General features: G+C 57.7%; 1 protein-coding gene across 3 annotated transcripts in view; it reads right to left on the bottom strand.

The window, feature by feature from the left end:
* The window catches only part of ANKRD11 (ankyrin repeat domain 11), an 81351-nt gene that overhangs the window by 14714 nt on the left and 53094 nt on the right, over positions 1 to 13543 (bottom strand). For all 3 annotated transcript variants that reach the window (XM_031615412.2, XM_090149489.1, XM_031615414.2), the window contains 2 exons: positions 9584 to 9728; positions 5378 to 5516 (listed from right to left, as the gene is read on the bottom strand). In XM_031615412.2, the coding sequence (XP_031471272.2) occupies positions 5378 to 5516; positions 9584 to 9670 (226 nt within the window). In that variant the 5' untranslated portion in view covers positions 9671 to 9728. The remainder of the gene's footprint in view (positions 1 to 5377; positions 5517 to 9583; positions 9729 to 13543) is intronic.

The following is a 13543-nucleotide window of genomic DNA, read 5'->3' on the forward strand; positions in this document are numbered from 1 at the left end:
GACCCCACATCTGTGCTATTTCTCAATGGCAGGTGACAAAATAGTTGGCAATATCCTTGTTTTCACTGAGACACATCTCCTTGCAAACATTCCACCTTACACCTAAGCAGAACACGCACATCTCTGACAGGCTCTGAGAGCCATACATTCCTCCCCCGGACTATGAATCAATAAGAAATAACATTTCTTTCCTGTTTTTTCCCTTCCTCACTCCTTCTGGCACACCAATCACATGGAGCACAGGGTGAGCCCTGCCTCACTGTGCCCAGCCCCAGGTGCCCAACCCCAGTCCCGCTCCTCTGCTCACCGCTGGGGCTGCAAAGCCTGATGTGAGCCCAGAAATCCCAAACCCACATTGTGCTCTCTCCAGACAAAGCCTCAGCACTGCACCCACTGCCACCTGAGCGCTAACGGGGCAGTGCTTTGGGCAGCTTTCCTTAATGCACGTGGCTGCTGCAGGCTGTCAGCGCGAGCCTGCGATCTGCAAAAATTCATTATCAAGTTCAACCCCAAACCCCTAAACTCCTATTCATTCCGCAGTTGGAGAATTCTCCTCCTCCACAGAACATTTAGCATCAAAAAGCATGTGATCGACACGACAAAAATAACCCGGGCAGCGCGTGCTGTGCAGCACTCACTGGCACCAGGCTGCCTGCAGGACGTGGGCTCCCTGCCCCACAGCTACAACCTCTTCCATGGCTGCCTGGAAAGCTTTGCTCGGAGCACCGCTGCTGCAGGTTCACGAGGAGAAGCTGCACACAGAGCTTGGCTCCAGGTTCCAAGTGCCCCGTGCATTGTGTTTAAGGTCCCTTCCAACCCAACCACACTGTGATTCTAAGAGCTCAGCACAGGCAGAAGTGAATGGTGGGGGAACCTTTCGGGTTCAGGTGGGTTGGTCAGGAAGCAGCTCCCTGCTCCCACGTGCCCTGTAATGCAGGCAGTGTCTGCCCAGCCGGCTCTGACATGACAGCACAGGCTTACAAGGTGGTACCCTGAGGAAAAATACCATTCCCAAAGCTGCAGCTCATGCTGAGCAGCTCAGCAACCAGCACCTCTCACGGGTCGAGCGTTCCGGGTTTATTCACCGTGCAGGCACGCAAACAGAAGATCAATAGGAATAAATTAGAATGGCACAGACAGCAATGGAGACTGCATTGCACCCCGAGAGACTGCACAAGCTCTGCTTTCCCAGTCCCCAACTTGGCATGCGTAAGTGTGACTCATCCCTGCTGCAGCAGTTGGAGGGCGCACGGCGAGGGCAGCCTCAAGCCCAGCATTGAGGGACAGGGCAGGAGGGCAGCGGGTGGGCATGGAGCATGCAGCCTGCAGCAGGGAGAAGAACAGTTTGCAGCAGGGAGTGTGCAGCCTGCAGCACGGAGCAAGGTATGGTTTGCAGCACAGAGCTGGTGTGTGTGCTGCAGCAGCTGCAGGGTGAGCACACGGTGGTGCTGCCTGCATGCAGCCAAAGGGAGGGCAGGAGGACAGAGAGGTGAAGCAGAGCTGACACCCTCAGCCCTGCAGCCCTAGCATGCCCAGAAGCAGGATTCAGCTGGGAGAGGCTCAATGCTATGCCCCAGGTTGCCAGCAGCCCAAGCAGCATGGCTTCCCTCACACAATCATAAACGTGTCAGTGTGCCTATGCAGAGCAGCCATTGACAATCCAGCTGCTGTGGGGGAAACCCCAGTGTTCAATTTCAATCAGAAGCCCATCTCTGTGATAAATACAGACAACTCCAGGAGAGACATTTTCAGGGCCCAACTTCTCATTTCCCACGAGGCCCTAAAAAGGAGGAGGAGGAGGAGGAGGAGGAGGTGGAAAAGGAGGAGGAAGGCCCCCCCCTCCTCCCAGCAGCCGGGGGCAGGAGACTCCGCAGACAGCGCCGATAAAAGCTCTTCTATGAAAGAAAAAGCCATCATTGATGGATGCTTGGCAGAGCCATGGTGTGCTGTGGCCGCTCCCCTGCATGCTAAGGAGAGCTGGGGGGGCAGGGGGTGGCTGCCCCCCACACACACACATACACACACACCTCCTGCACTGCTCCCAGCTGGCTGGTGCGTGCAGGGAGCTCAAAGGGCCATGTGAAGGCTGCTGCTGCTTGCAGCCCATCCGCACTGTGCAGCACTATGGAGCGGAGCAGCTCTGACACACACTCCTCCCCGGTTGCTAGGTGAGAACAGCTTCTCAACTATTTTAGTTTTAAAAAAAAGGGCTGAAATCATCCAACCAATGCGAGCCCCAGCGTGGCACAGCCTGTGAGTCCCAGCTGCACACACCTGAGCGGAGCCACGCAGAAGGAACGAGCACATTCACAGATGCTGCTTTGGACACAGCAGGGCCTCCTTCCTCGCACTGCCACCCCCACGCAGTGACTAAGGGGCCGTGCAGAGCAGTGCTGGGCTGTGCTGTGTGCTGCGGGGAGGGAAGGGCTGGGCCGGCTCTGACTCATCGCATCGCTGACCTCGGATCGGCGTCATGCTGCAGGCTGAGCCCGGAGCCGAGCTGCACATCGAATGCTGCTGGAGCACAGCGGTCCGTAGCTCTGACACCACGGGACACTGCTCCCCATCCCATGCCCTGACCCATGCCAAGCCCCCACTGCTGTGCGGGGGACATTTGGTCCAGCTTGCATGGCTGTAGCAACACAGAAACACTGAGCGCTGCTGAGAAATCCCATGATCCAAAGCCACAGCGCTACCAAACACGTGGCACCAACTCAGTGCTCCCAGCCAGGGCTGCACACAGCCACAGCTTCTGCTGGGAGCAGCAACGCAGAAACAACACCCGCACCCCACAGCCCTCCTGCCCACCAGAACCCCTCCTCAGAAGGCTTCAGAATTAGAATTGCCCTGGTATTCAGGGTGCAGTTGTTTCTGAAGCATTGCTGCTGAGGTCAATGCACCTGCGGTCCCTTCTGACACAGGAAGAAGGGCTCCTCTTCTGCACCAGCTGTATGGCTACAACATGGGCACAAGCACAGGCCAGCTGCCACGCCTGCAATTTTAAGAGCTAGTTTATTGAAGCCAGGGTATCAGCCAGCAATAGCAGGGTTCAGGCATGGTCTGGACAAAACCATCTCCTCTTTTCCATACTCCCATCCTGCAAACATGCATAACCTGTCCCGAGATGCCGGCCAAGCCCTGAAGCTGCAGTGAGGCCGAGGGGCCACAGGCAGCAGCCAGCAGTGACCCCATTAGGACAGAGCAGCCTCACTGTGCTCTTCTCCCTCCGAAGCATGGGAAGAGGCTGTGCCCAGAGCCATGAGCACCTGCTGGCAACCAAAAACCAGCCCTCCTCCAGTCCTGCCACTCCCAGGAGCTCTCCAGGTGCCCTGGAGATGTCCATTGAGTCCTGCCTCTCACCAGGGATGACAGAAAGCCACAAAACAACACTCCTCCCTGCAGGGAGCTGGGGGACCTCGAGTGGCAGCCTGCATTAAAGCTGAAGAAGCCATTCCCAGCAAGACCAACGTGCTGCGTTCTGCATGCTGGGCTGCACCCCTTGAGTCTGGAGCTTCCCAGCAGGGCCATCCCTTCCCCTACAGCATGCTTCTTCACATTACCATTTGCTGTGCTGTTTTAATGCCAAAGCTCCCTCCAGCACGGCGCCCAGCAAGGAGCTGCAGGCAGCCCAGGGTTGCTGGGGAAGGAGCTGGCAGTGCTGGCTTCCAGGCAGCACGTAGGATCCCGGGCGTGGGAGCTGCACTGGAGGGGAGAAGGAAGAGAGGAGAAGTGGAGGCAGAGGGATGCTGCTGGGTCTGTATCAGGCACAGTTCGGAGGCTCACAGATGGAGGCTGTTTTTTTTCCCCAGCACTTGAGATCCAGGATTTTTGCTCTAGAAACAATTTGGAAGGAATAATTCGTACGGGTTTTAGAACTGGGTTGGTGTGGAATCGCTTCCCTGCCTGCAGCTTGTGCAGCTTGCTCAGGGCAAGGCATCGCCTCGCGGCACAGCTTGATAAGGCTCTGTGCTGCTGCCTGAACATGGAAAGATGGAAAACATCCCACTACAGGCACAAAGTGACCTCTCCCAGCTCCCAAGTCTCCCAGCTGCATTTCACGTGGCCATGGATCACCCCAGCAAAGCTGTCCTCAGACAAACACGGACGCCCGCGTGTGGCCGTCCAGGAAGCGCGGCTGCATGGAATAAATCACTGAGGTCAGCCCCGGGTCTGGCACGGCACGCACGGGTGTTGCAATCCCACTGCTGAATCCCAAGGCTGGGAAGGGAAGCGAAAAGCACCCTGATGGGGTGGCTGGGAGCGCTGCAGCCCGCAGCTCGGGACCATGTGTAGTTGAGAGGCATGGCTAAATGGGAGCTGTGGGCAACTCTGTTACATCTGCTCAGCTCTGGGGGATCCCATCAGCCTCCCCAGGTACTTCTGTGCACCTACAGGCCCAGCTGCACTCCAGCAGATGAAGAGTTGTAGCCGGTGGCCCATGTGACCCTGTGCTGGAAGTGGCACTGGGTTGTCCCTGCCCACCTGCTCTGTCTGAATTGCTTTTTCTCCATGTCACCAGCAGCATTTGTGACATTTCCGCATCCAGGAGACCTAAAGCTCTGAGTCACTGCTTTCAGGGCTGGCCCAGCCTGGCCAGCACACCTCTGTCACCCAAGGGCACTCCAGCCCCAGGAACAGCCCACAGGGTGGCTGTCCTTTACCCACACACACTGATGCTTTGAAACTTTCAGTTAGGAATCAGAGTTCAACAAGGGGAAGATAACAACGAACTGCCCAGCACAAAGAAACACACCGAGGCTGAGGCCAACGCAGGGCAGACAACACACACAGCCCCACTATAAGGCTAGGAGGAAGCAGTCTTATCTCTCCCAGATTTCACGTCTTTTTACCATTTTTAGGAGTATTCTGATCTTTGAGTCCTACTTCTACATGATTCTTTCTCCTCACAGCTTGTGACCCTGACTCTGGCACTACTCCTGAGCACAGGCTTCCAAGAAATGCACCAAAAAGATCAGCGTGACCACAGAGCCTCTGCAGCCACCCCATCACATCCCCTCCATCTCCAGGTGTTGGACAGCCTTTCCTCTCTGCTTACAAAGCCAGCAATGAGCTCAGGAGCAGCACACCGGCACAAGGAACTTGCTGGGGACACGCTGCTCAGCTGCAGGCAAAGCAGCGAGCATGGCAGTGCAAGCTGTGTGCGCATCCATCAGAAATGATTTCTCTGTTTTAGAACAACACCAGAAGCCAAAAGCCCCGAACTAACAAAGCATGGTGAGAGAGGGGTAACATACACATCCATACAGACACAGGTACAACACATCTGCTTTAGGAGGGTGCGTGCAATCTGAGTTTTAGAGAGCTCTGTCCTCTCAGAGGGCGCTCCTGTTTGCACCGTGCAGTCTGAATCCCGTACCTGTATCCGAGTCCTTCTGATCTCCATTTGTTCCAACAGTGAAAGGTAACTTCCTCTTGGTAGCCCTCTCTTTCACCTCTTTGCCGCCATCGCTCCGGTCCAACTTGGGAGTTTTGGTTAGAGAAACTTTATCTTTATCCTGGGAAGAGAAAGGAGAGCACGGGTTAGCGGCCGTCCCCTTGCCAGCACAGCACCTGTGTGCGCCTGAGCTGCTGCCACAGCCGTGCCCCACGCTCCCAAAGCAGAGCCCAGCTGTGCACAGCGGGCACGGGGTCGGAGTGCTGCAGCAGAAGGATTGCTGCGGGCTCTGCAGGAAAAAGCACTTTGACAGAGAGGGCAGCACAGGCTGAAGGATTTAGCTGCTTAATTCTAAGCTGCTTCCTACCGGGATTTTAAGAGGAAAAGCGACCTTAAGCATAAATCCAATCTGTTGCACGAGAGCGCAGGAGGCGACGCTGGGGCTGCTCGGCACGGGTGGTGGGAGGGCTGTGACACTGTGAGGAGGGCAGTGGCACAAAGCACGGAGGCAGACGAGGTTTTTCACACCAACAGTGAAAGCTGGTACAGAACTGAAACCCCGGGCGTCCTGCGCAGACCGAAGTCACGCACCTGTAGGTTTTATGTTACAGAAACCACGCAACTTCAAGCAGGCAGGGCTGCAGGGCAGCTCCATCTGTCTGCCTGTTCCTCCCGGTTCCAAGCAGGCTCTGCCAGCGACACCCGGCCCCGACCTTTCCGCTTGGCGTCCCCACCCGCCACTGAAGTACAAAGGAGCCCTGTACTGCAGGAGGCCAGGATGCAGTCCAGCCCCTGGCACCCTGCGGTGGGATTTCCTCGACTTCAGCGCTCCTTCCAGCCCTCAGCCCAGGGGAGAGCTCCAGCAGAGCCCGGCCGTGCTGCACGCACCGAGCACGGCTCTTTGTTTGTGGTCTTCAGAGTGAGCGCAGCTGGAGCTGGGCTCTGCTGCCAGCGCCCGGCTGGGGAGCAGCAGCACCCAGCTCTGCTCTGCAGCAGCTCCTGTGAAACACCTGCCCTGAACTCCCTCCATTTTGGGTTTTGAAGCAAGAGGCTGAGCCTGCAGGACTCTACGCTCGCCCTTGCAGTACAGCAAGATTATTGAAAGGTCTGTGTTAGGGGAGAGAAAGAAAGGGGAATGGGGCAAGATGTGTTCCCAGGCACAGAGGGAAGCTCAGCACGGGCGCTGGGAAGGCCTGGGCAGCTCCACCTGCACTCAGAGCTGCTGATCTGGGACCCAACCTGAGGAGCGAGGGATATACTGGAGCAAGGAGGGCCACGCTCTGCTCCCCAAGAAGGCAGTGAGTTCTGAGGCAGCCCGCAGGTGCTGCAGCCAAACCACCGCAGAGAAGTTAAGGCAGTACAGAGCACAACTTTCCTGGAAATACCGTCTGCTTTCAGATTCTTATTTTAAGCTTTCCTTCTGTAATTGTTTCCAATATTGTAATGACAAACGTTGTCCTTTCTTTGAGTAAAGTTTTCGCTTTCGGGTCATCTTGTGTCTCAGTTAAACTGGACCCAGCTGAGCAGTGCATGACTCGGGTTCTGCAGAAGGAAGGACCCAACCAGATCGGCGCAGCACAGAAAGGAGCACTGAGTGCCTGTGTGCTGCACGGGCTGCTGGCGCTGAGCACAGCTCTGCAATGGGGGCAAAGTCTCTCTCTGGGTGCTGCTGGAAACCACTTGGGCAAAGGGCAGGCTGCAGAGCATGACTTCAGGAAACCCCCCTGCCGTCACGTTACGCTCTTAGTAAGATTGACTAGATGAGTAAGCAGGGCCACCTCAAGTCACCCTCACCCCACGGCAAGGCTGCAGCACCAACAGCTCCCAGTCATGGTGCTCTCAGCACAGCACAGCGCCCAGCAGCTGCCCCAGCAGCCAGGACCACGCCTGGTGCACACTGAGCCCAGCAGCACTCGTGCCAGCTCCTCTTTGCACAAACACCTCCGAGCAGCGAGGCAGGCAGGGGCAGCAATCTGCTCGGGTCACTCATTGTACAGACAAACAAACACCACTTTTTACCTTCGTGCAGAACTCAGCCTAGGCCAGCTTCCTATCCAAACGTTGGTTCTCACAGCAAAAATAAATGGCATTCTCTCAGAGGCACCGTTCTGCAAGGCAGAGCCATGCACAGCCCCATGCAAATGGAGCTGCACCTCCAGCAGCTCGCAGCCCCCTCCCCTCTGCCCAGCAGCTGGCAGTGCCCACATGGCCCCGTGCTGCTCCCACTGCAACACCAGCAGAACCTGACTCACATCCCGGCCTCTTATGCAAAGCCTTGCGTGGAAATCCCCAAAGCCCTTTGTTCTCCAAAACATGTTGGAAGTGTTTCAGGTTGCAATGCTCATAAAAAACAAGCTGCAGTGAGCAAGCAGGGGAGCTGGCAGCCTGCACTGTGCACGAGGAGGGGCAGGGCTGGACCCCAACTGACTGTGGGCAAGGGAAACAATCTCCAAAGCACCATCCCAAGCCTTGGGTCCCTCAGGTGTCCCCAAACCCAGGGTACCAGACGCCATGTGTGGAGTTCACAACAGTCTGAATGTGTCCTCATAGGCTGCAACAAAACATTCAAAGCACAGAGGGAGACAGCTGGGATTTGTGCTACCACGTGGAGCACCACGAGGCTGCCCGACCCCGAGCAGCATCACCTGCAGCACAGACCGGGCACAATGATGGGACAGCCTCCCTGTACTGAACCTGGGAGGAGGGAGGAAAGCCCCGAGCGAAGGCTGAACCCTTCCTGCTCCACGTTGTGTGACCACCGTTCAGCCAAGCATTTCCCACTGACACAGAACCTGTGAGCCACAGCTCACAGCGAGCCGTGCAGGATGTGGCTGCAGTGGGAAGCGGCTCCAGCGGGGCTCTCCTCCTTGCTGCTGCTCTGGGCTGGGCCTCAGCTGTGAGCACACAGCCGTGGGGCAGAGCAGAGCCGCGGAATTCCTCATATAAGGCGTGCATAGCTCTGCACAGCCCTCGGGCCGGGCTGTAGCCGGCAGCCCAGGGCAGCAGCAGCCCTTATAAGGCCCCGCACCGTATCAGGCCCCAGGACCAGGCCCCAGCTCCCCCCGGGGCCTCCGGAGCCTTCACAGAGCCGCAGCCCATGCTGGCCGTGGGCAGGCAGCAGGGCTCGCCCTCGCCCCCCTGGTTTAGCAGCACAGTCATGTGTGGGGTGGGGAATCCTGCACCATGCTGCTGCTGGGCTGCACAGCAAGGAACGGCTGACAGCCCCCCCAGGCTGCGGGCCCAGCAATGGCCAGGGTAAATGAGGGGAGTGGGAACCCTGCAGTGTGGCTCTGCCATGGACCCAAACTCACGGATAGGGGAACTGGGCTGATGCTGCCAGTGCCACAGCCACACTTCTGTTGGGGATTTCTCCTCTGGTTGTTTGTTGTTTGCCTCCTTTTGTCAATAATGTGGCAGGGTGGTGGAATGAGAGCAAAAGACACAGTGACAAGGCACTGCCCGGGGAAGGCTGGGGTGAGGGGGGGGGCAAAGGAACAGTGGGCCATGTTTGTTTCCATTGCTGAATACAACAGAGGAGTTTCTATTTAAAGGTAACACCTGAACGCAGCTCTCTTCACTGGAAGCTACAATGGGGATGCCAAGAAAAGCTGAGAGGGAGGAGGCACAGTGTAAGTCTGGAGCAAATGAGCATCTGGGTGTGGGAAAGCAGGGGAAAAGCATGTATTCACTTACCCTTACGCTCAGATTTTATTGTTACAACTTCATCTCAGGCCCAGTCAGGCCCTCAAATAAACCCCAACAGCTATTGTGTAGAGCAGCTGCTGGCCAGGCTGCACTCAGCACCCAGACCTTGTGCTGGCAGCTGCAGGGGGGAGGAGGAGGAGGAAGATCCCCTCCCTTGCACAGCACTCACGAGACCACAGTGCTGCTTGGCCCTTCCACGCTCAGCAGAGCTCCTCACACAGTCCCAGCCCTACTGGAAGTCTCCCCACGCACTCCCATTGCTCACCAACACAGGTCTGGGCGGGTGCAGCACTTCCCAGGCAGCACCACAGCTGCTGAGAAAGCAGAGGGGACCTCACCTGCAGGCAGAGCGCCAGCAAGCAGGTTTGGTTGGGAAGAACAGCCCTGGGCAAGGCACCAACATGAGAAATGGTGTCACAGCTCAGAGGTGGCAGGCACAAGGGGCAGCGTTCCCAAAGGAAAGCAACAAACAAACCACACTACCTTTTTCCCCGTTTGTTTCTCCACCATGTCGTTGCTGAGAGAGAAATCTTCTGGCTGTGGTGTTTTAGAACACCCACCCTTGGGCATCGTTCTGCCTTCCTTACTTGATCTTCATTTATGCTGCCATCGCCTCATCATCAACCGTCTGTTAGAGAGAGGAAAAGAGAAGTCAGGCGTGGCAAAAGGATGGATTCACTGGGGATACAGGGATAAACCTTCGTGGGGGATAAACCACATGGAACCCACCCAGGGCAGCAGCAGGATGGCACCGCATCGCAGCAGCAAGCAGGGACCTGCCCTGCAAACATGGCATGGGAGCCTGGGACAGACTGTGTGTCCGGACAGAGAGCAACCTCCTCTGCCCCAAAGCCTCCTGCTGCTCCAGCACAGAATCTCCTCCCAAACCTCGCTTCTGGAACCTGGGGAGGAGGGCAGAGCCACGCACAGGGTGAGCACTGCGGGGCTCTCCCCGGGGCTCCCCCTCGCTGCAGCACGGCTCTGTGCCTCGGCCCGGTACGGCGAGCCGGGAATAACAAAGCGCTGCCTGCTCTGCCACGTGTTGCCTGGTTACAGGGCTGAAAAGGCAGCTGACATCTGAAATACGGCGAGGCATGAGCTGGAACGGGGATCAGAAAAGCGGGCTGCAGCCAAGGCCGGCGAGGCCTTTTTAGGTGAACAAAAATATCTCTTCTCTGGAGACCAGAGGCTAAAAAGCATCTGTGCAGCAGCAGTGCTCCGAGCAGCGACCCGTAACTCCTGCAGCAAAGGTTTCCCTGCGCTTACGTTGAAGCAGCCAGAACAGCAACCATTTGCAAACTCCTTCCCCAGCTAATTACCACCTGACAACGCTACACACTGCTCCCATTAACTTCTCCTAACAGCAGCCGGGTTTCTGCACGGCTACAATTGCAGGAAATGGTCCAGGAACAAAGTCACGCAGAGCTGCATCACAAGACTGGGAATCCTGTGGGCGGGGAGAGAGAAAGAAAACAGAGAGAGCGCAGCGGGCGCGGAGCCGCAGCCTGCAGCACTGCCTGCAGCCCGCCGGCCTGCAGAGGGAACCCCCGGCACGGGGGGGCTGGGCACCCCAGGGATGGGGGGTGGGCAGGACGGTGGGGTGTGGTGTTCTACAAGGACCTTAGGAATGCCATCGTCATTTATTTCAGTGCTTCGCTTAGGCTTCGCAGGGCCCTTGGGGTTGGTCTGCGGGTTGGTTTTGTCTTTAAGGAACTTCAGAAGCAATGTGCAGGCCCCATCCCAGCCCTGCAGCAGCAGCCATGGAGCAGAGGCAGTGTGAGGACACCCCGGAACCGGGACACCCTTCTTCTCCTCCTCCTCCTCCCACGGCTGAGCATGTTGTGCTGGTGCCCTGGTGCTGGGTGGCAGCACACGGGGCTGGGCACAAACCCAGCATGTCCATACGGTGAGGATGGAGAGCATCGCCTAGGCGAGGAGCGGCAGCAGAAGGCTGCATCTCTGTGCTCTGCTCCTTCCTAGGTGCCAAAGCTCACACACCATGAGGGCCGATTGGAAAAAGCACCGAGGGTTCAGCACAGCCCCGCTCTCAGCCAGGATCAGGCCCTCGTGGCCCAGCACTGCCGTGAGCTCCTGGGGAAGCAGCCGCAGCAATTCACAGCCCTGAGAGCCTCTGCCAGGTGCCGATACCGATTTGTGATGTTTAAGGCTTTTTCCCCTCGGTTTCAGCTGCTGGCCCTCAATGCAGCACAGGTAACTTCCACGCTCACCAAAAGCCCAAGCAAAGGAAACTCAGCTGGCTTGTGGTGAGCAATGGAAGCTTGTGTGTGCTTTGTAAAAGACACGGAAACACTCAGCTCTGCCTTCTGCCCCAGGAGCCGTCCTGCTCCCAGCAGACGCAGCCCAGCACCATGCTAGGAAGGCTTCACGCCCTGCACGCCAACCACGGACCCTCACAGAACTCTGCTCTCGCTGCCTTCGTGGCTGCGTGCAGCAGGGCAGGTACCTCTTCACGTGGAGCCACGAGAACCCGTTTAACTGCGAGAAGGCAGACGGGTGCCAGATTAATTCTGCGCCCTTCTGTTCCTCTCGCTGACTCATTACGCTTGGAAAGCTGCTGCTCTCGGTGCGCACACAGCGCCCGCCTGCCCGACAGCTTGCAGGGAGCAGCGCATTTGCACAACAATCAGCAGAGCTGCAGCCCTCCATTTGGAGCAGCTCGGAGGAGGGGGGGCCGGGCTGGGGCTCTGCTCACATCTGTCGCCGCCCCCTGCAGCCCCCCGGTGCTGCCCATCGCCGCCGCCACCGCGCCTGGTTTGTGAACAACCGACAGGGCTCCCGAACGGGACGGCTGCACGTGGGTCACACAGCCAGGAGTGGGAGAGCAGTGGAATGGCATCCCGTGTGCTTCTCCGTGGAAACAATGGAGCCAGGGCACCGCACGGCTGTGAGCCCTCAGCAGCCTCCAGCCTTGAAACATCTCCCAGCACACCCTCGCTTCTCTCCCTTCTCAGGGCGAGGAACCAGCTGAAAATGTTGTTTATTTTGCACAAGGCAGGCCAAGCCCAAGGCCACACACCGAGACCAGACGCGGCTGCAGAGGACCTCAAAAGTGACGGTCCCAAAAGGGAAAGGAAACAGGCAGGAGCCATCCACTGCCTGATTGCACAACACGGCCGTGCTGGGAGCAGTGAGGGCTGCTGGGTGACCCTGGGCCCCTCGTGGACCAAATCTGGTCCTGGCTGCAATGGCAGCACTGTGGCTGTGGCGTGCTGAAGCCTTGGGGTGCCCTCCATCCGTGCACTGCAGCGTGCCCACATCCTGCCAGCTCGGAGCAAGAGGAATTGTGCAGACGTCTTCCAGCATCAGACAGCGAGAGGAGAGCCGGCTGCAGGCTTTACCCACCACAAAAATTCAAAGACAGGGATGGGAGTGAGAAGCACAGACGCTATTTGCGCAAACCCAACACATTTGTTTGGTCTGTAATGGCTGGAATAAGAACAAGCCTTGTCAAAATACAAAATTTTGTAAGTCTCAGGCTCCTTTTGAAGACTCCATCCCCAAAACAGGTGTCCTCAAATCTCTGAAGATTGAGTTATCAGCTCAGACAGATCACATCTACACGATGACACGTCGCCTCTCTGTGCTCTGTGTGTCACCAGGCACCCGACAGGCCATCACCATCAGCATGGCACCGTGTGCCACTCCAAGGGGTCCCTGGGCTCCGAGCCCCCCTGCCCTCACCCAGCATCCTCCTGCTCTCGGACACTCGCTGCCCTCCTGCTCTCACCGTCTGGGCAGGGATGTCGCTCCTATTGGCTGCTCTCACATCTGTGTTCATCTCTCAGCATGGATTCTTCTCTGGTTCACAGAAGCACCTGGTCCCCCATGACCCTGCCCTCTGCCTTCTGCCTGACCCCACAGCAGCCATGCCCTGCTCCTGCCGGGAGGGGTTTGCACAGCGCTCGGGGGGGTGCAGCCAAACAGACCCCCCCCTCCTACAGCAGCTCTCAGCATCTCCACCACGAGCGCATCCCCCATCGCTCTTATTTCCCAAACAAGGCCAGGACCGAAGCCATCCTGTGATCCCTGTGAGCATCTCCTGCCCAGCACCACTCCAAAGTCCTGATGACAACTCCACATTTTTCTACAACGCCGAGTCTGCTGTTTAACACGAGTATATTAGGAAATCTCTTCCCCGCTGCCTCGGGATTCTGAACATTCCACATGGGGCCGTTCTCAAGATGCACGGCGCTGGGATAAACGCGAGCCCCAAACCACCAGCAGTGCTTCCCACCGCGCTGCCTCCTGCTCTGCAGCCACAGCTGCATTTCGCAACGGCAGGACCAGGCTGTGTGCTCACATCGGTTCCCACGGCCCCGGCCGCCCAGCCCAGAGCCGCAGATGAGGACCCACATTGCCTGCAGCCCTGTCTGTGCCCAGCCTGGTGCCAGCAGGCACAGCCTGCTCTGAACCCAGTGCTGC

Source organism: Phasianus colchicus, chromosome 13 (assembly GCF_987193195.1).
Source record: "Phasianus colchicus chromosome 13, bPhaCol1.hap1.1, whole genome shotgun sequence".
Lineage (NCBI taxonomy): Eukaryota > Metazoa > Chordata > Aves > Galliformes > Phasianidae > Phasianus > Phasianus colchicus.